This window comes from Aaosphaeria arxii (assembly GCF_010015735.1).
Source record: "Aaosphaeria arxii CBS 175.79 unplaced genomic scaffold BU24scaffold_5, whole genome shotgun sequence".
NCBI classification, from domain to species: domain Eukaryota; kingdom Fungi; phylum Ascomycota; class Dothideomycetes; order Pleosporales; genus Aaosphaeria; species Aaosphaeria arxii.
In genome coordinates, this window is record NW_022983478.1 from 2,363,106 (window position 1) to 2,384,479 (window position 21,374).

The window sequence follows — 21,374 nt, forward strand, 5'->3', positions numbered from 1 at the left end:
TGGGTGGCCCCATGCTACAAGTAGTATTTTGTGCCTACAACAGTGCATTAACGAGGTCTATCGCAACCAGTTAAGATTGTTTACTAGCTACTGTACATTCTTAAGTAGACACTTTAGGTCTAGGAGATACATGAAATCTGTAGATGGCCAGCCTAACGTGCCAACCTTCTGTAAAACGCATTCTTGAGGTTTCGCATATCATAGATGTACGGCTCGGCCCCGGAAGCGTCGTACATACTTCGTACATACGTACCTAGCTTTCCGTACGAAGGCATATTATGCTGAGCCAATGATTGCACGTCTAGTGGACCTCGCAGGGTACCGATTGCAAGGATACCATAGTACTCACCCTGATACTACGATCTTCGAGTCCAGTAAATGCGACTTAAACTGTCTAGACTGATGGTATGTAACGTCTACACCCAGCTTGGCGCTTTGAAAGCATCCAGGTGTTCGCACTTTACACGCACCGAAGCCAGGGTTTGTAGCAAGCATAAAAGTACTACCCTCACATAGACTCTCTCGCCGTTTCTAATACACTTGCACTACTGTATCTTAATAGTCCGTCAGATGGCCTCAATCGATATCACCGTGCAGCTTCTTTCTCTGTCAAGCGCACTAGTCTTGTCGGGTACGAATAGGCGAATGATCTCAAGTCTTTGGTCCGCCATTACTGACCAGAATTAAAGGATACCACTATGCCTCAGATGCTGTAGCATTGCCGAATGCACTTCTAAGTTCTTCGCTCTCTTCCTCAGACATTGTACACGCGTGGCTTCGCGCCTGGGACGTGGGTCGCGTCATAGGACCACTGTGTGTCAATGTCTCCTTGGCCGGGTATGCCTTCGTCGCTTACCGTGGTATGTTGTGCCCTCTGGCTGTGGGGAGGACTCTCTTCTGTGTAGCACAATAGACAGTACTGACGATGCTGCTTTCTTAGAAGGGCCAGAATCCACCACCTTTTGGTACTATGTCGCAGCATCTGCTGCGCAGGTCGTGAACGTGTTATACACTGTTTTTGGAGTGTTTCCAGTAAACGATCTGTTGCTTGCGGAATCCGAAAAGATCAAAGCTGGCGAAAAGTTGCAAGAAAAGGACACAGTGCGCAGGTGGGTGCAGCAGTGGAAAGATATGGACCGAAACAGAATGATATTGATGTGGTCAACGGCTTTGCTTGGGCTTGCGGGCCTCTGGAGGGCAACATGATACACAGAGGTGTGTGCCCACAAAACCATCAACAAGACAGGGCGCTGTGAGAAGATTCATGAGGCTTTACACCATATTATCTTCTAGCTATCGGGGAATTCCAGCAATAGCCATCATTATTGCGCTGCGCTTGCCCTAAATTGAAGCATACTGTTTTCGTGCAAGTCACCGTTCGGCGCTGTGCCAACAAGCCTACCTCGTAGAACCACTTCCTATACACTAGCTGCCTAGGTATGAATGAAGATAGTTATTCTACCTAAACCGATCTATAACGTTCACTGCCCCAAGCCAAGGACTGTTCCGTGCTTCATGCGCGACAAAGTATATCAACAGCCCGCATCTCGTCCGACTTTGGTAAGTTGCTGTCGGCAGACATAATGCAGTTAAGTAGTGTAGGCAGATCAAGACAATTTGGTATATTAATTAAATAATCAAGTACTACAACTGATAAAACAATAATTAGAATAAAACAAATTTAAGATAAAAGGAAGAATATAATTACTTACATACCTTTTAGTACAAGTTCATCAGTAGCTATTATATGTAGCTATTATACTACTATATACTTGCTGGCTTTTTAATAAGTACCTACGTTCTATGTATATAAAAATAACGTCTACTTTTTAACCTCATCGTAGACGCACTTGGAATTCTTCTCTAGACTCTCCTCATCCGCAAATTTCAACGGTCCCCTTTGGCTGGGCGCAACACCATTCTGATTATCCTTGATAATCTGCAAGCTTGCAATTCCCACGCGGTACCACGGCACATCAAACAGCTGATCCATGTGTTCCATGCTAAGCCCCTTCGTTTCCGGCAAGCAGAAATAGCAGTAGACAGTTGCGACGGCGGTGACGCATGCAAAGAGCGCGAAAGGGCCCCACGGGTGAATCGTCACCACCATATTGGGCTGGGCGCGCGTCAGGGCAAAGTTGATGAGATACTGCCAGGTGATGCAGATGGACATGCAGGTGGCGCGAATCTTAGTGGGGAAGACTTCGGCGTTGATGATCCAGGGGATGGTAGCCCAGGAGAATGCGTAGCCAATGGCGAAGATGTAGATGGCGACCACAGCAACCCAGCCAGAAGCAGCAGGACTGTTCGAGGCGTGCGCAGCAGGGTTAGCGAGTGCAAGGTATGCGGCGAGATAGGTGAGGCAGCCGATGAGCATGGCAGAGCCAGTGAAGAGCATAGGTCGACGCCCAAAGCGGTCGATGAGGAAGCCTGAGTATAAGCAGACTGTGAGGAATTTGACGAGCCCATAGATGCCGGAGAAGAGATAGTTGGCCTGCTGAGACTTTAGGCCGATGGAGGTCAAGATAGACGTATTGTAGTATGTGATAATGTTTCCACCCGAGAATTGGAAAAAAACCTGGATGGCCATGACGAGAATGAGACGCTTCCGGATGGTCGGTGTCCAAATCTCTCGGGTAATGGCCCAAGAACGGCCAGCATTGAGCTCGGCTTCTGCAGTGGCCGTATCTTGAATCTCATTGAATTCATCGCGCACAAATTCATGGTCGATGGGTAGGCTGCGCAGACGTGTGAGCGAGAGCTGCGCTTCTTCAATGCGATTACGTGCCACCAGCCATCTGGGGCTTTCAGGAATGAGGAGGAGCCCAGCGACGAGAAGAATACCTGGCAAGGCTTGTACACCCATGGGCACCTGCCACTGCGCGTTCTTCGTACGAGGGATGTGCTCGATGGAACCAAAATTGATCCAGTAACCAAGCGCAACTCCCAGCATGGTGTTAGCATTGTACATGGCGGCAAGGCCACCACGGATGCTCTTGGGGGCAATTTCAGCAATATATCCCGTGCCAATGACACTGGCGGCTCCGGAGCCTAGACCTGAGATAACACGGCCAGCAATGAATATGGCAACGCCGCTGGAACCGCGTGGGTTGGCCGACATCAAGATAGCCGAGAGACTGAAGATCAACGAGAAGATGGCGAGAGACATCTTGCGCCCCAGCCGGTCAGTGACCGGCGCGCACATGAGTGCACCCACACACGAACCCAGGAGAAGCGACGAGGTGATCCATCCGTTGAGGTTAGTCACTTCAGCCTTGCTCTTTGTATTGAAGCCAAAGTATGTCTTGAAGGGCACCATGGCAAGGACGCCAGACACGTTAGAGGTGTTGAAACCTGGGTGGTTGTTAGCAGGTTGCTCGACACTTGCTCACAGGAAAGATAATGTCGGAGGCAGACTACTTACCATGAAGGCCGCCGGAAAAAGACAAGATGAAGCAGTACCAGACAATCTTGAATGAGAGGACTTCCTTGGGTGTCTTCGCTAACAAGTCTTTATTTACAAGCGCCATGATGGTGGTCGTGTCCGACTGACGATGGTTGAGCGTTCGCAACGTTTAAATTTCTTCCAAAGAGAGAGAACATCCATTCGCTTTAAAGGATTATCTACTGTGTTCCCGCAGTGTGTCTAAGCAATGCATTCCGGGGCTCCGCAGCTTCTGTCCCGGTTTCAATTTGAAGTCCCCCAGACCGCATTGGCTAAGAGCGAGAGTAGTATTTCCTCCTCGGCCTCGCCCCGAAGAACACGGACACATCCCCAATTAGTGAGATCCAAGTCCAACATCCCATTTTTGGTAGTCTTTAAGCTACAGCTAGCCTAAATGTCAAAGGCTTAGGCTCACTACGCTTCATCCACTCCTCTCTCCACCGCCTCCTCTCCACACACGTATGCCACCACCTCCGCATGATACTATTAGCTCTAAGCTATCAGCCGCGTCGGGCTCTCCGGTGGGATTTGATGCTTCTCTTGACACATAATACACGCACGTGATACGGTTCATGTCCGTTACTTTAAGCTTCTACCATTTCTGATGGCTATATTTCAAATCGGGACTGACGGCGAGACAGATTGACACTGAGCATTATTGCAAGTATAGCGTGAGGACGATTCTCAGTTAGAATTATCAGCGGGTCTGAGTGGGCAGGGTATGATCCAGGATATACGAAGTACAGAGGGTTGACACGTCGGGCTGGCCACTTGCTCACTCTATGTATATTCAATACCTAAAGTGTCGATTTAAGAGTGCACTGTAGCCAGTAAACAATCTTAACTGTTCGCTAAAAATCTCGCGAAGGCACTGTTGTGAACATATAATGGTAGCAGGGGACCAGCCCAACGTGCCAACCCTCTGTACCTCATGACCCAAGTTGCAATTCACGGTGTGGAGGAGAAATGATGATTAGCCCATAATTGTGAGTCCGAGTTTTCTTCAACATGGGAAAGCTGGCCTAGGAACTGGGCAATAGTCCGGGGCGCCAACAACAATGGTTTGTACTCGTATGATTTCTGGATGAGAATACCCTCATCGGGCAGCTCCACATCCATCGACCGCTCCACGCTTCCAGAGGGGCGAAAGGAAGTAAATGAACCATTCGGCCTAGTCACCGAGATCACACTCCGCATAGGTCCAAGCCAACGTGTCAATCGAATAACGGCACCGCAGGCCGGTGTCGTCGCCAAAGTGTGTTCTCCGAGAGGAAATGGTAGCCTAGTGTCTTCTCCTAAACTCAAGCAATGAATGCCATGCTCGCCCTGCAATATGCTCTCAAGTTTTACAATCACTCATCAATTTCCTGGTTACTGCTGTTATAGTCCCACTCCCGGTTATGTAGCCATAACGTTACAGCCATGCTCGTTTCGTTACCAGTATTATTGCTAGATATCCTCGAAAAGTTCCTGCTCTACATGCGCCACATCAACATGGACCAGGGAAATACCCTAGTATCAGCAAAGTTGGATAATGTTTTTTTGCCTCTCCTTTACTTTCCTTTCCTTTCCTTTCCTTCCTTCCTTCCTCTTCCATCCCTTCCCCTTTATCTCTTCAAACACCCTGTGCATGTGTGAAGTATCCTATTCCACCACAGTCCCCGAGCACTGATATGTTCACTTCGATGGTGAGCTTGATAACATCTATAGGATGTAGCGGAAGCCCTCCCTTCGGAGGTTCCTCTCCTCTTCGGACAAACCCGCGATAGCCGCCTGAGACTCTCCCTTCATGACATCTGCGACGCCAGCTCCGCCTGCATCAAGCTTCTTGTTGGCGCGCTGCAGGATGAGGCGCATGACTAATGCGCCGACAATGGCTAGGAGCGCGAAAGCTGAGTTCACGGACATGGCGAGCGCGTAGCGGGGGGCGGTTTTGTCGTCCCACAGATAACTGGTCCAGACCTATGAAGAGATCAGTATGCATGCAGCATAAGGGAAATGTAGATTTGCGTAATAAGCTTAACTAACCTGTGCAATATTTCCGAACGCGTTGACGAAAGCGACCGCTGAAGCGCGCTTGACACGAGGTCGTATGAGGGTCTTCTGCGTCCAGGCAAGAACGACGGCATTCGAGCCGTGCCCTCCTGCAATCATGAGAACCATGGCGAAGTAGCGGGCACCGGTATTCAGGCTCGCCGCCGCGACAACGAAGCCAACGATGGCGATGGCGAGGGGCCACATAACATGGAAGGAGGAGTTTTGTCGCCTGTCGGCAGACCAGTTGTTGAAGATTGAGGTAAACATAGCAACAAAGTACGGGGGGACGGTCAGGAGAAGAGTATTCACCCTGTTGAATCCAAGAGTGCCAACGACGGTAGGGAAGAAGTTCGAAGTGGCGCTGGCAACCTGGAGGCAGAAGAAGATGAATGCAAAAATGTAAAGACGGAAGTCCTTGAACGCAAGCTTGAAGCCGGTGCCCCAGTGGGCATCGTCCTCATCTACCTGTCCTGCGTCTTCGATAAGTCGCCATTCCGCAACAGCACGCTCGGTTGGTGTCAGCCATCTAGTAGTCGATGGCCAATCTGGAAGGATGAGGAAGGCACACAGTGCGACGAAGACGGTGATAGAGCCCTCGATGATGAACATCCATCTCCATGAAGGCTTTCCACGTGCACCGTCAAGACCGTACTGGATTCCAGCTCCGATGAGACCAGAGAAGGCACTGCCCAGTTGCGTGGCGGAGAACAAAATTGCGCTTCGCACACCCATCTCAGATCGCTTATACCATGAGGAAATCAGGAATAGGGCACCGGCTAATTGCAGTGTGTCAGCTTCAATGTTTAGAGAGAAGCTATAATAGATGAGCTTTTACTTACGATAAAATGCGGCTTCTACAAATCCCAAAAAGAATCGAGCTGCGTACAGACCCGCTGGGTTTGTGACAACGCCAGCGCAAGCTGAGATAATGCCCCATATAGCCATGACGGCAGGAATATACAAGGACGGTCTGATCTGTGATAGGAATATGTTGGATGGGATTTGCATTAGGACGTAACCAACGAATAGAATCGCCACAGCTGTGGCATACTGCGTCGCTGACATATGAAGCGACTTGGAAATACCAGCAACCTTCGCAGCTGCAATGTTATTCTATTGTGGCTGTCAGTAAATCATAGGCTCCCGCAACTAAATTTTGAGGATTTGCATACTCTATCGAGATAATTGAGGACGAAAATGAGCCACATAACTGCCAAAAGTCGAATATCAAGCTTCCGCTTGAGCTTCTTCTCAGCAAGCTTGAACTCCTCAGACCCCATCATCTGCGCTAAGGCAAGACGATTGGTGTCGGGGTTTGTATCCATCTTGGAGTCTTCGATCTCCATGATGTCTGAAACTGCCTTGTCGGCAGCGTTCTTATTGTCGACGGTATCCGACATGGCAAAGGCTTCGTGTGGCTAACGATGAGATGATAGAGCCAAGTGAGAATTGGTGGGAGATGGTAGGAATGAGAAAGACGGCAAGTTGAAGCTCGAGTACATTAATGAGGCGGGAGAGTCTGGCTTTATCCTTTGTGATGAGGTTGCGTGGAGTCGCCGAAGCCCCCAGGGTCAGAGTGCCGCGTCCCGCGTGCCCATGGGGTCAAAACTTAGTGACTATCTGGGGAAAACCTCGCTCATGATGCAGAATATTTGCGCCGCTTTCAGTGTATGCATGACTGGCGTCGATGTCGGTCTCCTTGGTATAGTGTGTTTTGCAAAGACACAAGCTAACGGCCATCGGACCGAGCCCGAGGTATGTCATGGGGGCACCTGGAAGCACCCTGCCTACGGGTTCGGAATTTATTTTACCTTCTCACGAATAAACAAATAAACGAGGATATCAACGTTTTGTTGTAAGTTACGTCCATGCCCTCCCTCCCCCCGAGACAAATAGTGGCAGGTTGAAAAGCTACATGTCCCACACTCTCTTCCATTCGAAGTCCTGCTAACACCCTTCATTTATTTCTCTACTTCAGTCGCTACACCCCTCCTTTTGCATCATATCATAGAATTACTTGTCAAGGCCCTAAAAGCATAGTCAGTATGACAGTTGTACATATGGGTATGTTGTAGCTGCAGCAGTGGTCAATTTGGAGGCGGTCGACATTACTGACGTGGCGCAACAGTAATGTTCAAGTTCAAACCCGATGTTTCTGATGAACACAAGGCAACGTTTGTCCACGAACTGAAGAAACTGAAGAACCTCTCGTGCGTGAAGGGGAACCGTCTGATTGTCGGCGGGCCGTCCGTCACGGATCCCATCGAGAGGAGTCAGGGATACCACTATGCCCTCATCAGTTACCACCAGAACATGAAGGCCTTGGAGGAGTACCAAGCAAGTCATGAGCACCATTGGTACGTTTTTCTCGCGGAAGGGGGCTTTCCAATATTGCAAGAGGCTAAACAGCTCAACAGGGTCACAAGCACATATCTATTCCCCTTCAAGGAGGAGCTCCACCGTTTTGATTTCGAGGTTGATCCGGAAGACGAATACATGTGCGATTTTGGGACGACGACAAAGAACGGCTTGGTAACACCAGAAGAAAGCGAAGCAAGTGCCGCGAACAGCCCGTCGAAGTGACATGAGGCCATGACACGAGACCAAAGAGGCAGCTGGGAATAAGCTTTACTCTCACTTACATTTGAGAAGGCAACTGATTACCCGCAATTAGGGCATTGGAACATAATCGAGCGAGTAAGCCATGGCATTCTTTTCTAGATATTGGTCCACCCTATGGAGACCCCGAGCTACATGTACCTCAGTTACGTCTTCTCCGTGTGGTCTACCATAATAGGCGATCTTTGCCATAGTAAACATACCCCGAGAAGATGGGCAGCAGCAATACCAATGAGAATTTTCATCTGCAAATTATGCCCCTTGGCAAATATAGGCCTCAAAATGACCTGATTCTCCCTCGGAAGCTTATGGAACCTTTTTTCATCAAGAAAATGATTGACTACGTCATTAGAGAAGTCATGTCGTAATTGGGTCGCCACGTAGCGATTTGATACAGATATGACAATCGCTATTCCCAGGGTACCACCGAGTACTCGAAATTGAGCAATCGTCGCATTTGCAACGGCTAATTAAATATCAAATTATAGCTAGGTATGCATTTGACTTGGATTGTTGTACAATTTGTCCCTTTCCTGTTCTGAGTACTTCTTACCATAGTAAAGGAGAACTACTTTAAGAGAGTAGCTACTATTATAACCGCAGCATGTCTTTGCGCTTGCATTCCCACGTATGAGGTAACTATTATGGATGAGCCTTGCTTTTGCGAAACGAAGTTGCCCATATTCGAAAGGGTCCCTTGCACCCGCCCGGCTTGGGATGCTGGACGATTGTTTTGAAGCGGTTCTTAGAAAATCTCCTTCAACCTCATTTCGCCTCCAACCCGCTCCGTTTAGCACATCGAAACGCGTTCCTTCACAATGTCCTCTTCTTCCATTCCTCGTAGAAACAACCGTGATATTGAGATTCACTATGGCAGTGCTTGCGATCGGGGGGAAGTGATGTGGGATCGCTTACGAAGCTTCGAAATCCCAATGCCAACCATTAAAACCTTAGAAAATTTTGGATACCATTTGGAGGAAGGGACTCTACGTCCCAATGCTACGACCAACGCTAGAAATCTGTTGGCCAAGGCGGGCCTACTCATAGGCGAACTTCGTTACATCGACGTTCGCTCGGTAGGCACGAAGCCTGAAGACGATGCTGCATACTCAATTTGGGTTAATGTCGAGCATGGAATTATTATATGCAACGAAATATGCAAAAGACTGGACACACATGTCCTAGAAATGAAGCTTTTCCCTTCGGAAATCGTTTGGCAATGTTAGAAACGAGCCATCGCAAATTCGGGAAGCGCGCCAGATCTTCACGCTATCGTTCATTTTCATATAGTCAATCATGATACCCAGGATGCTATCTGGGGAGCCTCCCGGAATTCAACTTGTGTTCGTGAGGAAGAAAATGGCCATAAAGAATACAGTTTTCTCGACCCTGGCTTTTTCGCAATCCTTGGTACTCCGAATGGAGCCAGCGCCGTCAGAATGATGGTGGACCACAAGGAGGAACTGGAATATCGGCTTATTGATAAGATTGTGGTTTTCGGTGATAAAGATCTTCAATTTTCCAAACCTGCTACCCGCACGATGGCAATTCTGATCTCCAATCAGAGGATAACGCCTGTTCCGAGCCCGACGGCGGACGGTCATCCTGGTAAGAAGCAAAAAACAAGTTGAATATCGTAACGAGAAGGAAAACTCAACAAACCCGGAGAGACAGCTTCGTTAAAATACCCGGAAGGAAAACCAAAGGAACCCGGGGAGACAAAACCTCGTAAACAAAGATACCCTCTATGACCTGTACTTTGGGAGCAGTAAGAGGGCCTAGTACCCGGAAATCAAAATTGGGGAAGCGAAATCAGGTCAAAAACTAGCCGCGAACGTTCGAGTCGCTTGGTCTGCAGCATAACGAGCCGAAACACATGCGACAGAAACTCATCGCGCTTCATCATACCCAGACTTCCAATGGCGCATCCATTCCACATGCTCAAAGTCGACACCGCTCGGAATCCCAGAAGCACGAGCCTCGATTCGTCGAATCGCTTGTTGTACATTGCTCCAAGGGTCAGTCTTCTTCTCCGTCGAACTTGGCGCCATCAGTGCGGCAGCCCACATCTGTGGATCACTCTTGACAATCGGATCGAAACCCTTCGGAAGTTCAAAGGGACCTAATTCGCTGTCAAACCTTTGCCTCTTCTTTTTCTCCTGTGCTCTCATACGATTCTCAAGGGTTACGATGAAGTCCACAGCGATTGATAGAGGTACACGCCGAATATCTATGCCATTTGCGTCGGATCTTTCCAGTGGTAGAGCGTAATTGTCCAAATCTTCCAGCGTAACGTCATCGACCATGGACGCACCGGTTTTCATGACGAGCACCGTTACTCGTTCCGCATTCTTTCGCAGATTGTAATACCCATCCTCATCAGGCTCATTGCCATTTGGTGTACGATCGAAGATCAAAATGACGGCAGGATAGGACGGCAATATCTCGTAGTTCTCGTATTTCTTGTCGATCGCTTTCGCTTTTGCCATTTCACATATGGCCTGGTGTGCCACAGCAATCTCGCTCAAGTTTTTTGGTCCACGTTTTGTAATCCGATCAGGGTTGGCGAGGAAATGTCCGAACTCGATGTCCATTTCATCGCCGCAGCGCGCGCGCCACGCTTCGAATATAGATGCGATAAACACTCGTGATACACAAGGATACCCGCGCACATTGTCGTAACAGCCGCATTGAGCGGACTGCTCGAAGTAGACGGCGGTGGGTTTGTTATATGTATCGCGCAGGGGTCCATGGGTGGGCTCAATTCCTGTGTCTAGGAAAGTTGTGTAACCATCGACGGTTGACCAGTTGTCCTTGAGATTTTGGCGAAATTTTTCTTCGCGATAGAAATACCAGGCGGTCTTGAGATCTTCTTCGATTACGAGATCTCTCGCGTCGGACATTTTAGGCAGATTGTGCTTCGATTGTATTAGTGTCTTGAAAGTAAAATGGTCTAAATTGAGAAAAATCGAGGAAGAATGGTGTTTCTGCGATGGGATATTGGTGGGATGTCCATAATTAATATTGTGTCGTAATGACTCATCGTGTAGATGTGGACCATGGTATTATGTTTCGTTCTCTCTGGAAAGAAAGAATTGTTGAGAACATTGATCCGTTACATGGAAATGTATATTTCAGTACCAGGTCGCTGGCCATAGCTGTTTCCATCGGGGAATGTGTTCCACTAGCAGACTTCTCAATAATTCCATCGAGTGCAGGTTTGATGCCAGCTTGAATGTCCAGAGTTACCATAGAAGTATCAATTTTCGGCAATGCCTAAGAAAGATGCGATTCAAAGCGTGGAAGAAATCTCTTTTGAGAGAATGCGAGGATGTGACGTGTAAATTTTAGGTCCGCATTATCTACTACTATCGACTGGAGAGTAATTACTGAAAGACAACAAGTATTTCCGAAAAGTTACAGAAAGCCCTTCTTCCATTTTAGGAATCCGCCATTTCGATCAATAGAACTTCCAGGGTCAGGCATTAATTTATACTCAGAGTGCCGGGTTCCGTCCCGTTGTTCGGTAGGATGAGGTCAACAGGCCCGCACAGGCTCGTTAGTTACTGCCAATTGGTGTGCGTGTTCCTATGCACTTCGCCATTTCAATCCCCGCTGTGGTCCCTCACCATCCCCATACCCCACCATTAATCCTTTGGGGTGGCCAACCATGATTACGGCAAAGGGTTCGCGTCACATACTGTGGTGTAGCAGGATGAATGAGGCTATTCGGGGATCGCGTGTATGGGAAATAGAACTAGGCAGGGCATAGATAGATTGATTAGGTCTGCCGAGAGAGATCAAGGTATCATCCACCTACCTGAAGAGGCCTGTCGATAGAGCCAAATTCCTACTTATCCTACCTATCCGCTGATTTCGGGTCGTGCCTGTGATGCTTCCTACTATAGAAGCGTCTAAACGCGACAATATCCAACGACATAGCAACAGGCAAGCGGTGAACTTCTTCTAAGCTCACTGCAGCTGAAAGCTGCACATTCTGCATCCCAAAGCAGTCTCGTGTAGATACTTTCGCTATCTTTAATGGAAGCTCTTAGCTGTACGTTCGCCAGCACTATGAATGCAAAATAACTAATTCGGATTTTCACATCGTATCTATGAGCTGAAGTTCGAGTGGCATGATCGATGAGTAAGCGCAGCATAGACTCCAGGGTTCGCTCTATGGAGTGATCTGAAAATTGATTCAGCTGAGCATAGAGCGGTCAAGTTGGAATACCTAAAATGGTAGTACGATATGTGGCTACTTTTCAGCTCCATGTTGTGCCTATTAACTTTGAAAAAGGATAGCATGTACCGGCGCCTCCCCCCTTCCTGTAGCTTGGCATCTTCAGTATAGTTTTCAATGCTGAACACTCTGATAGTACCTGGAAGCCAGCACTATTGCCAATATCTGAGTAAATCCGAAACAGAAGTTCTGAAAGCGAAGTCTGAGGAAAGTAGTGTGCGAGAAGAGAAAGAGACTCGACGGATCTTCAGACATGATACAATAAGAACAATATATTATCTCATCCTAAGCATCACCACTGCAATAACACCCATTCTCACAGATCCTGTTGGACAAGCTCTTCGACCGAAGTGAAGTTACTTCGCAGACCCATACCTGATAGCAGACTCGTGGTTGCCCACGTATCGGCATCACTCCAAGGGTCAAATCCTTCATTGTGGATAGCATCCCACGGCGCGGTCTCCTTCAGTTTCATCCCAAAGTCATCCTCCCTCATGTCCGGGTGAGGCTTTTCCCCCCAATTATGCTGTAGTAGCATCTTCGACCAGGGCTCCATCCATGTGACCTCTACTAGCCAAGCGACAAACCACCGGCCCCAATGATTCTCCGGCGGCTCGTCACTACCCTTCGCCAACCGCAACGAATGTGTGGACCATGGCCCGCTACCGATATGATACACTATCTTGATATGCGTGCCTTCGTGGAATCGCAGAGCCGAGTCCGAAATATGCTTAGTTGTGTAATTGCCATGCGCGGACCAGGAGACGTAGAATATCTCGTTGTGCAGTGTCCAGATAATGACATGCTCCCAGTCGTGGATGTGCGATACGAATGGGCCTTCGTCCTTTTCGAAGTAGTAGCCGTACATGTAGGCGCACCAGTAGTGATTGCAACGACGTCGGACGTAAGCATTGCTGTGCGCTAATCGGTCCGCGGTACGGCAAACACTGGCGCCTACCGGGTGATTTGGTCTTAGACCTTCATTGAAGTGGCCTTTGAGGTCCAAGGCAGTGACGTGGTAGCAAGAGTCCTTATCGAAGTCCAAGGCGGGTTGAAACTTCAAGGAGAGTTCCGTTGCGGAACCATCCTTTGGATTGAGTGGATCGAGGATGTTGGCGAGGGAGGAAGAAAGGGCGCTGGCGAAGGCCATCAAGACATAGAGCGGAGAAGACTTCATGATAGTTCGGGCTGGAGGTTGCGATTGTTGATATCGTCTAGGAACTCCTAAGACCTAGAAGTATATTTAGTTTGAATATCTAAAACAGAAGAACATGACGAGCTCATCTTTATAATCCGCCAACTCATGTGAATTGCACCGACGCGTGTACCAGTCTGAGGTGACCGCCAAATCATCTTACACCGTCGTCAAGTGCAAATTCGCGGGTGCGCCGCCGATGCAATCATTCTTGAGTTGTCAACACAGGAAGCTTGAGCAAGCTGGACAAGGCCGTGGCTTTAATTGCATGAGCTGAACTGTAGCGGTGTTGGGTAATGGCTTACTTGCATAGTACGAGAACCGAAATTGTGGGCATAGATGCAGGAGCTGAGTTGAAATGTGGCCAAGAAATGCAGAAATTGCAATATCACCAATCCAATGGAAAAGCATTGTACTAACTACTGCAGACCTCTGACATGCCGTTGCAAACAAGCCATACCAAAGATTCTTGTTTTCATGAAACTACCATAAAAAAAGAAGCTTAGCTGTGGCCTCATGCTTGTCGTACGCAGGTTGGAAAGAAATGGCCCAAGTCGTTCATACGCTGTAACCTGGGTAGTCTTGGAGCTGCTCATCCGCCCAGTCACCTATTGTTTGTTCCATTGCTGCTCACAGAACTTTAGATAGGTCATTAAACCCACAGCGCCTTGCTGTAGATACGCACCGGCTTGCACAATTTGTAGAGGAAGGCCGTCTAGGAGCTCAGCAACTTCTTCCTTTCTGCTGTGCCTGTGGCTATGGCGTTGGCTTTAACTCATTCTCTCCGATGTGTATATCAAGCTCCCCATGCTGTCTCCTATGCTTGTGTTCACTTCTTGCCTAGAAGCTTCATGGGTCTTCGCGTGTGTGGCTGTAGGGAGCCGGTGAATAGAGTAATTATTATCTCTTGAAGCTGGTGAGATGTCATAGTTGAGATTCAGGCTTTCGGACATTGGATTATATCGTCGAGAAGAGCTCTTAGACTCCGGTGAGTTTCGATAAAATGGAGCGATGTATGCCACCTGTGCCACATTCGTTTATATTGCATGCTAAAGCGTAATGCTGCGGACATCACCTCTCATACCATGTATGATCTCAGCAAAGCCTGTCAGATGTTTTCGTTCTAGTAACCATTCCGCCTAACCGCAAAGATATGTGCATGTGCCTTAAAGCTACCTAGGTATCTACATATTGTGGTGTAGCAGGATAGGTAAGGCTATTCGGGGATTACGTGCATGGGGGAAGGCACTTTTTCGAAGCTGAATGCGGGGGGTCCGAGGTCAACGGGTCGAACCGATCCTCAGCTACCACTGTCAGAACATGCTCATCATCCACAGTGGTCGTGCCTATGGTAATGAAGGTATGTATTGTTCTAGTGAGCTAAGGTAGGTGGCTATCTGGCTATGTAGGTAAGGGGGTCCGGCGCAGTCACGTGCATGGTCACGTGCATTGTACGGACCATGGCAGCAGGGCATAGATAGATTGAATAGAGCTGCCAAGAGAGATTGAGGCATTATCTACCTACCTCTAGAGGCCTATTAACAGTTTTAAATATCTACCTTTCCTACCTATTCACCAATTGCGGGTCGTACCTGTAATGGTCCCTACCACAGAGGCGTCTATACGCGACAATATCAATTGGCTCTTAGCGGAGGGTAAATTCACATTCTAACTCCATCCTCACATCTCTCTCCCACATTGTATCTGTAGTCATCCAGTCAATGATAAAGGTATCCACATCAACACCAGTAGGCTAGAATGCTCTTTTGGTTGGAAGTAGGAGCACGGTAGGACTAAAACTTGATACAATATGCTGAATACTCATGACTCCGTAGCCTTTGTGCAGTTGCCTACAGAACTACAAGTAATTTCGATAGGTTTATCTGTTAGATTTACTCTGATAATCTGACTGCAACTGACCGATCCTCTGATCACTGCTTGTCTGAATTACCGCCCGTAACATGCAACAGGCTGACCAGTGGCTGTCTGGCATTCCTTAGCATTGCTGTCACCTGCTCTTTCCGGCCGCATGTAGGTAGTAGAGCCCGACAAACCTGCCTCCACCCCCCTCCCTCATGCATTCTCCCGTCCAATCCGCTCTTATACCCACCAAACCATCGTGGGCGCAATATCCAGGAAGACGCCGCATTTCACGTCCTTCATCGGCATCTTACACTCTCCCCTCTTCCTAGCATGCAACAACTTCTCCAAAAGATACTGAATGATAAACATCATCGCGCCTGTATCTTGCGAGCTCCTACAAAGATTCAGTACAAATACAGTGCACAGCTCGGTTTACTTTCACATGAATCATGTGTGCAATCAGTGCACTATATCCCTATCTCGCACTATATCCCTATCTCGCAAGGCTGTATCGCCATGCACAAGGCTGATGGCTTCTAAAGACGGCAAGATCACCGGAAAGAAAAGAAAGAAAAAGCCACCTTTATTTTCAAAGTGATCGGTTGGTCCCAACAACAATAATGGATGCCCGCCACGCATTGCCTCAGAGCGATATATAAGGGTGCGTACTTTGCTTGCCCAAGGCTGAAAATATTTCACTGTCAACCTTTGCCTGGTGACCTGAAAAGCCTGTGTGTGCATCACGCAATCATACTAAAGTAATTTGGATCGACTTCATTCCATGCTTTTCGATTCTACGACGGTGTATGATTAGATTTGCTGCTACGCACAAAGCTGTCAATATCACTTGTCCATAAAAGAAGTTTCATACCCTGCGACTATCAACTGGAACTTGTCTCAGAATACCTACTACGAACGATTGTATTTATGAAAGAGCAACCACCTGCCCGATGGATTCCACAGAATCACTACAGGCTCAAAATATGACGGACGGGTTTTCGGTCATGCCCGCAGTCTCCCAGAGTCTCACAGTGGATCTGAAAGGAAGATTGCAGGCACACTTAGACGGTTTGAAGAAAGACAAAATTGGCGACAGATTTCGTTTCATTCCAAGAAAGCTTCTCAGGCAGCTTTTCACGTTGGAGAACCTCACTGCCTACCTGAAACGCTACCTGCCCGACGTCGCCGAACATAAGGAGTTAGCGAGCTATATCAAAGATGCTGCTCAACAGACATTCGCTATCCTTTTGCTCATCGACGAACCGATGCGTATACATGCGCTGAAAGAGGAGTGTTCCAAAGCCAGTACTGCAGAAAGCGGCATGAAAGAGACTGGTATCGATGAAGTACTTTTCATGGGCCAGAATGGCGGGGCAAGATCCTACTGCTCTAAGCAAAAGCTAGAACAAAACCCGCAACTCGGAGATATAGCGGAAAAATTCGATGCAACACAATATCTATTCCCACCATTTCTATCCACGGCAGATACACCCGAATATGATCCAATGCGTTTCGTGTTTCCCGCTGAGGGCCCGGTCAAGCGCCGAATTGGAGGAGGCTCGTTTGGAGTTGTCTGGGAAATGAATATTGAAAATGACTACATCGAGTATTCCGAGGACGACCCCGTAAGTACCATAATCTCTGCATTTTCTGTTACCACTGACCGACCCATTCATGGAATAGAGTACCGTTGTCGCGTGTAAAATCCTCAAAACTTCCATAGAGCGTCCTGATTGGGAAATGCTCAAGAGAGAAGTCAATGTTGTCAAAGCACGCCAACACCCTCACGTCACTCCAATATACGCAAGCTTCATGGCATGTCGACCCATTCACAAAGACAGAGATGATAAGCAGCGTCTTCACATCATGATGCCCCGGGCTAGAATGGATATGAGAACCTGGATGAAAGAAAAGCCTTGTGACAATGAATTCTCTCCCGAAGATTTCAAAGAGCATATATGGATCACAATTTCAGGACTCATCTCTGCTCTTACATACATCCACCGCGAGATAGGGGGCGAGGTTGGATATCACGGTGACATCAAACCACCAAATATTTTACTATTCAAGGAGTCGCGTGGATATGTCTGGAAACTCTCTGACTTTGGGTCTGCTAATCTAAAGCCATCTGAAGACACTGCTACAACGACTATCCAAGCTAGTCCTCAATGGGCGCCAGAAGAGTTTCAAGACGGACAAAAGCATGGAAGGCTTGGTGATATATGGTCCCTAGGATGCGTCTTCTTTCATTTGGTGATCATGCTACTATATGGATGGGATGAAGAGGGCTTGAAGAAATTTGAGAAGCAGGTGGGTGGGGAGGCATTCCACAAGAACAAACAGTTACTCCGAAGGTGGATACAACATCTTGAAAAAGAGGCTCAGAAGCAGAATGAGACTCAGAAACAAGACATGAAGGTTGAAAAGCTTCTTCTCCTAGTTCAGGACATGTTGAGAGCCCAGAGGTTGAGACCCTTCTCCTGGGAGATCGATGTTGGCATTTACTGCATCAGGAACCCAACGGCGAAAGACGATGATATTGAGCAGCGCCTGAAATCTGTCATCCAGCGGCCAAGATATAATGACCGTGAGATAAACCATAAACCAATGGAGAGAGCCAAGAGGCTCGGACGTCAGCGACAGTATTTACAATTTCTGCGCGAGCGAGGGTGGTCAGAAGATCAGAGTTCTGCAAGACAGCAGATCACCGCGGCCAACACTATTAGTCCATTTCAGGTGCCAAAGTCTGAAATTCCTCCAAGACTGGATCTAATCACGAGAATGACGCAAGCTTTGGATCAGAACAGGATGTTGGTGTTGCACGGGCTCCGTGGCATTGGGTATGCATCCTCCAACTTCCGTGTTCTACTCGACTGATGATAACTCTTTCTTCTAGGAAGAACACACTAGCGCAACAGTATTACCTTGAAAAGCTTGAACAGGATGGTGTCAAATTCATCACAGTCAACGCAAAAAGTGAACTATCGATCAAGGAATCTTACGATACTATTGCGGCACGATATCATTCTCAAAATCCAACGTACTCTGACGAAAATAGCCGCCGCGACCATATCAAAAAGTGGCTGACGAATCCTGATACGGGCCCTTGGTATATGCACATTTCTGGCCTAGAGCAAAGATCGGTCGCAATCGCCCTTCGGCAGTATCTTCCTGTCCTAAATTCCACTAGTAAAGGGAAGATAGTGATCACAACGAGAGATAGAGCTTTGTCCGAGGACCTCGTCGGCTTGAAGGGGGAAAATGATATCCACATCGATCGACCAAACAAACTCGAGTCAATGACATTTTTCAAAGATACAGTGAGCAGAGCCTTTCTAGACGCCCAGGACGATACTCAAAGGCTTCTGGAGATACTTGGGTCCCCGGACCTCATATACAAAACGGCGCTATACATGAACCGGCGCCAAAGAACATGTCGTGAATTGTTACACGACATTGAGCATGATGGGCTTGGGCTAATAGAAGATATCCAGAAAGACTTGGCGTCTTACTACCTCGTTCCCATTCTAGTCAAGCGAATAGGAGTAGATGACGAGTGGCCGGAAGAACTTCAACAGATTTTCTTGCTGTCTATGTTCGATAATGCTATCGGGGTAGATGATCGCCTAATCTTTTCCGAGCGAGACGGGGCAGATGACGTCGACATCAAGACAGCCCTTGACAGACTGGCGAATTGTTTCTTGATCCAGAAAAGGCCAGATCCCGAAGAGTCGCACCAAGTCCCACGCAAACGCTATTACGTCGACTCCGCCGTACAACTCGCCGTGCTGGCATGGATCGAAAAGAATGAAGGGGTCGAAGGTTTCTTGAAACGATTCAACAAAGTGTTGTCTATTCTATACACCAGTTATACTAGAATCAAACGTGCTAGCGATACCCAGGCCCGAGAGCGACTTATGCAGGAGCATGTCCAGCACTTCGAACACATTGTCAGGTACGCAAAGACACGGAAGTTCAGCACGGCCCATGAAGCTATCCAGTTCAACTTCAATGACGGCGCCATTCAAGCCATCATTGCATTCTGCAAGGCATTGTGGGACAAAGGAGACGTCAAAAATGCGACACATATGCTAGAACTTGGACAGAGCCACTACAGTCTTGAATCAATAGCAGTACGCTTGAATACCAAAATGAGGCAACGCGGCGTCGACTTGTTTTCCAATCTCAACCATCACATAGTGAATTTGAAGATCGTTCGGAATCGGTCGGATGACTCCCAGATGAGGAATCTGGCGGACCAAGTCACCGAATTGTGTCGAAAGGTGAAAAACGCCGTGGGTATTTTACCGTCATCAGAAGGCAAACCGCTTTACTGGCAATTCCATATACTAGGAGTTCGCCTACTCCGAGAGAGCAAGCAGTACAATGAAGCGAGGCGGCAGTCTCAAGATCTTACGCAGATCCGGTTAGCAATCAGTGATAATCGGGTCACCTTGCCCAAAACTTTGCGTGGAGGTAATGATTTCGAAAAGCTGCAAGAGCTCGTAATAGACGCAAGATTTGAAGAGGGTCGGCTCGATCTTGACGAGGGAAACAGATATCAGGAAAATAACAACACGGATAGAGCAGTGAAAGCGTGGACTGATGCTCATCAAGCCTTTTCGGACACGCGAATTGCCGCCGATAACTGGGGACGCAGTAACCCCTCATCACGTCGAGACCTCGAACTCTTTATGGCGGAAACGAGCTTAAAAGTGGGAGACGAGCAGCAGCTGGAAGAAGCCATGAGAATCTACGAACGAGAGCACCAAAGTCTACGCCAGAAATACGGTGTTGACGATGTCGAAGTATGGGAAATGGAGTTTAACCTCGCCCGTGTTAAGTGGAAGCTGGGCGGTAACGACAGAAGTGAGGCGAGGACCGCGCTCGAAGCATTGAGACCCAAACTTGAAGAGACTTTTGGTATGGAAGACCAAAGGACAAAAGGTTTGATCGCTCTTCTGCATTCCGAGTACGCTTCCTACATCGGACAATCAGACGACAGAGCGTGGGGAACAATCTTCAGGTGATCACAAGGCACAGGCCACACTCCGATCGAGGTTCCAGACGTGATCGATTCAAGCAGAAATATAGAGGGGTTTGGAGACCGCCTTAGGAAGATGTAAAGCTTACAAGAGAACTTTCTTTGTGTCCTGCTTATTCTTCTCTAAGATTATAATTCTGATTCCATTCAACGAACCCACAATTCCCTCAATGCCTCCAAGCGCCGCCCACCCTCCTCCCCCCTATTCGGTGCTGTCGATACCATCGATGGCTTTGTTCGATACTGTGGTGTAACAGAATAGATGAGGCTATTCGGGGATTACTTGTACGGGAAGGTAATAGGCAGTGTATAGATAGATTGATTAGGGCTGCCGAGAGAAATCAAAGCATAATCTTCCTACCTCGCGAGGTCTATTGACGGCGGCAAATGTCTACTTTTCCTACCTATTCACCAATTGCGGGTTGTGCCTGTGATGGTCCTACTACAGAGGCGTTTATACGCGATAATACCGTCGAGGTCTCCTTTCGATACCCTCACGTCTCCCCCGATCGAGTCCTGGCCCAGGCTAAATAGTGCTCTGCGAGTGTCCTGCCTCATACCTCCAAGCACTTGCACTTGCTACGGTTAACATAGTGCCGCTACTGGCTCACTACATCATGCAAGCATGAGGATACTTAAGCGGATACACGTCGCCCCTTATCAGTGGAGGCATGGGTAGTATCTCATCGTTGAGGGTCACGACAATCCTTGTTAGGACCAGGCACACGAAGGAAGTAGAAAAATACGTATTGAAAGGACGTAGATTCGTTATCAAAAAGAAACATGGAATATGAAGGGACTTAAATTTGTTACTAAAGAAAAACATGGAATATAAAGGCACGTAGATTCATTACTAAAGAAAAACATGGAATAAAAAGGCACGTAGATTCATTACTAAAGAAAAACATGGAATAAAAAGGCACGTAGA

General features: G+C 47.9%; 7 protein-coding genes across 7 annotated transcripts; 3 read left to right on the forward strand and 4 right to left on the reverse strand.

Annotated features, from left to right (window-relative positions):
* The first annotated feature begins 420 nt into the window (after positions 1-420).
* Positions 421-1,434, forward strand: BU24DRAFT_493477 (uncharacterized protein). The gene is made up of 3 exons (XM_033533967.1): positions 421-631; positions 690-860; positions 941-1,434. Exons 1-3 carry the CDS (start codon positions 571-573, stop codon positions 1,204-1,206), a joined length of 498 nt encoding a protein of 165 aa, XP_033383330.1. The 5' UTR covers positions 421-570; the 3' UTR covers positions 1,207-1,434.
* A 388-nt stretch (positions 1,435-1,822) lies between these two features.
* On the reverse strand, positions 1,823-3,530 carry BU24DRAFT_393259 (general substrate transporter; the record flags this gene model as incomplete). The annotated part of the gene is made up of 2 exons (XM_033525192.1): positions 1,823-3,354; positions 3,425-3,530. 2 exons carry the CDS (start codon positions 3,528-3,530, stop codon positions 1,823-1,825), a joined length of 1,638 nt encoding a protein of 545 aa, XP_033383331.1.
* A 1,619-nt stretch (positions 3,531-5,149) lies between these two features.
* On the reverse strand, positions 5,150-6,882 carry BU24DRAFT_482525 (MFS general substrate transporter; the record flags this gene model as incomplete). The annotated part of the gene is made up of 4 exons (XM_033533239.1): positions 5,150-5,407; positions 5,474-6,258; positions 6,322-6,595; positions 6,655-6,882. 4 exons carry the CDS (start codon positions 6,880-6,882, stop codon positions 5,150-5,152), a joined length of 1,545 nt encoding a protein of 514 aa, XP_033383332.1.
* A 645-nt stretch (positions 6,883-7,527) lies between these two features.
* On the forward strand, positions 7,528-8,065 carry BU24DRAFT_463722 (stress responsive A/B barrel domain protein; the record flags this gene model as incomplete). Its single annotated transcript, XM_033532159.1, has 3 exons — positions 7,528-7,546; positions 7,611-7,839; positions 7,900-8,065. 3 exons carry the CDS (start codon positions 7,528-7,530, stop codon positions 8,063-8,065), a joined length of 414 nt encoding a protein of 137 aa, XP_033383333.1.
* A 1,782-nt stretch (positions 8,066-9,847) lies between these two features.
* BU24DRAFT_226278 (uncharacterized protein) lies at positions 9,848-11,092 on the reverse strand. The gene has a single exon (XM_033522112.1). The coding sequence runs from the start codon at positions 11,002-11,004 to the stop codon at positions 9,991-9,993; it is 1,014 nt and encodes a 337-aa protein (XP_033383334.1). The 5' UTR covers positions 11,005-11,092; the 3' UTR covers positions 9,848-9,990.
* Positions 11,093-12,640: 1,548 nt separating this feature from the next.
* Positions 12,641-13,712, reverse strand: BU24DRAFT_423915 (NPP1-domain-containing protein). The gene has a single exon (XM_033528371.1). The coding sequence runs from the start codon at positions 13,519-13,521 to the stop codon at positions 12,661-12,663; it is 861 nt and encodes a 286-aa protein (XP_033383335.1). The 5' UTR covers positions 13,522-13,712; the 3' UTR covers positions 12,641-12,660.
* A 2,536-nt stretch (positions 13,713-16,248) lies between these two features.
* BU24DRAFT_226328 (kinase-like protein) lies at positions 16,249-18,414 on the forward strand. The gene is made up of 3 exons (XM_033522113.1): positions 16,249-17,027; positions 17,086-18,242; positions 18,303-18,414. Exons 1-3 carry the CDS (start codon positions 16,353-16,355, stop codon positions 18,310-18,312), a joined length of 1,842 nt encoding a protein of 613 aa, XP_033383336.1. The 5' UTR covers positions 16,249-16,352; the 3' UTR covers positions 18,313-18,414.
* The last annotated feature ends 2,960 nt before the right edge of the window (positions 18,415-21,374 follow it).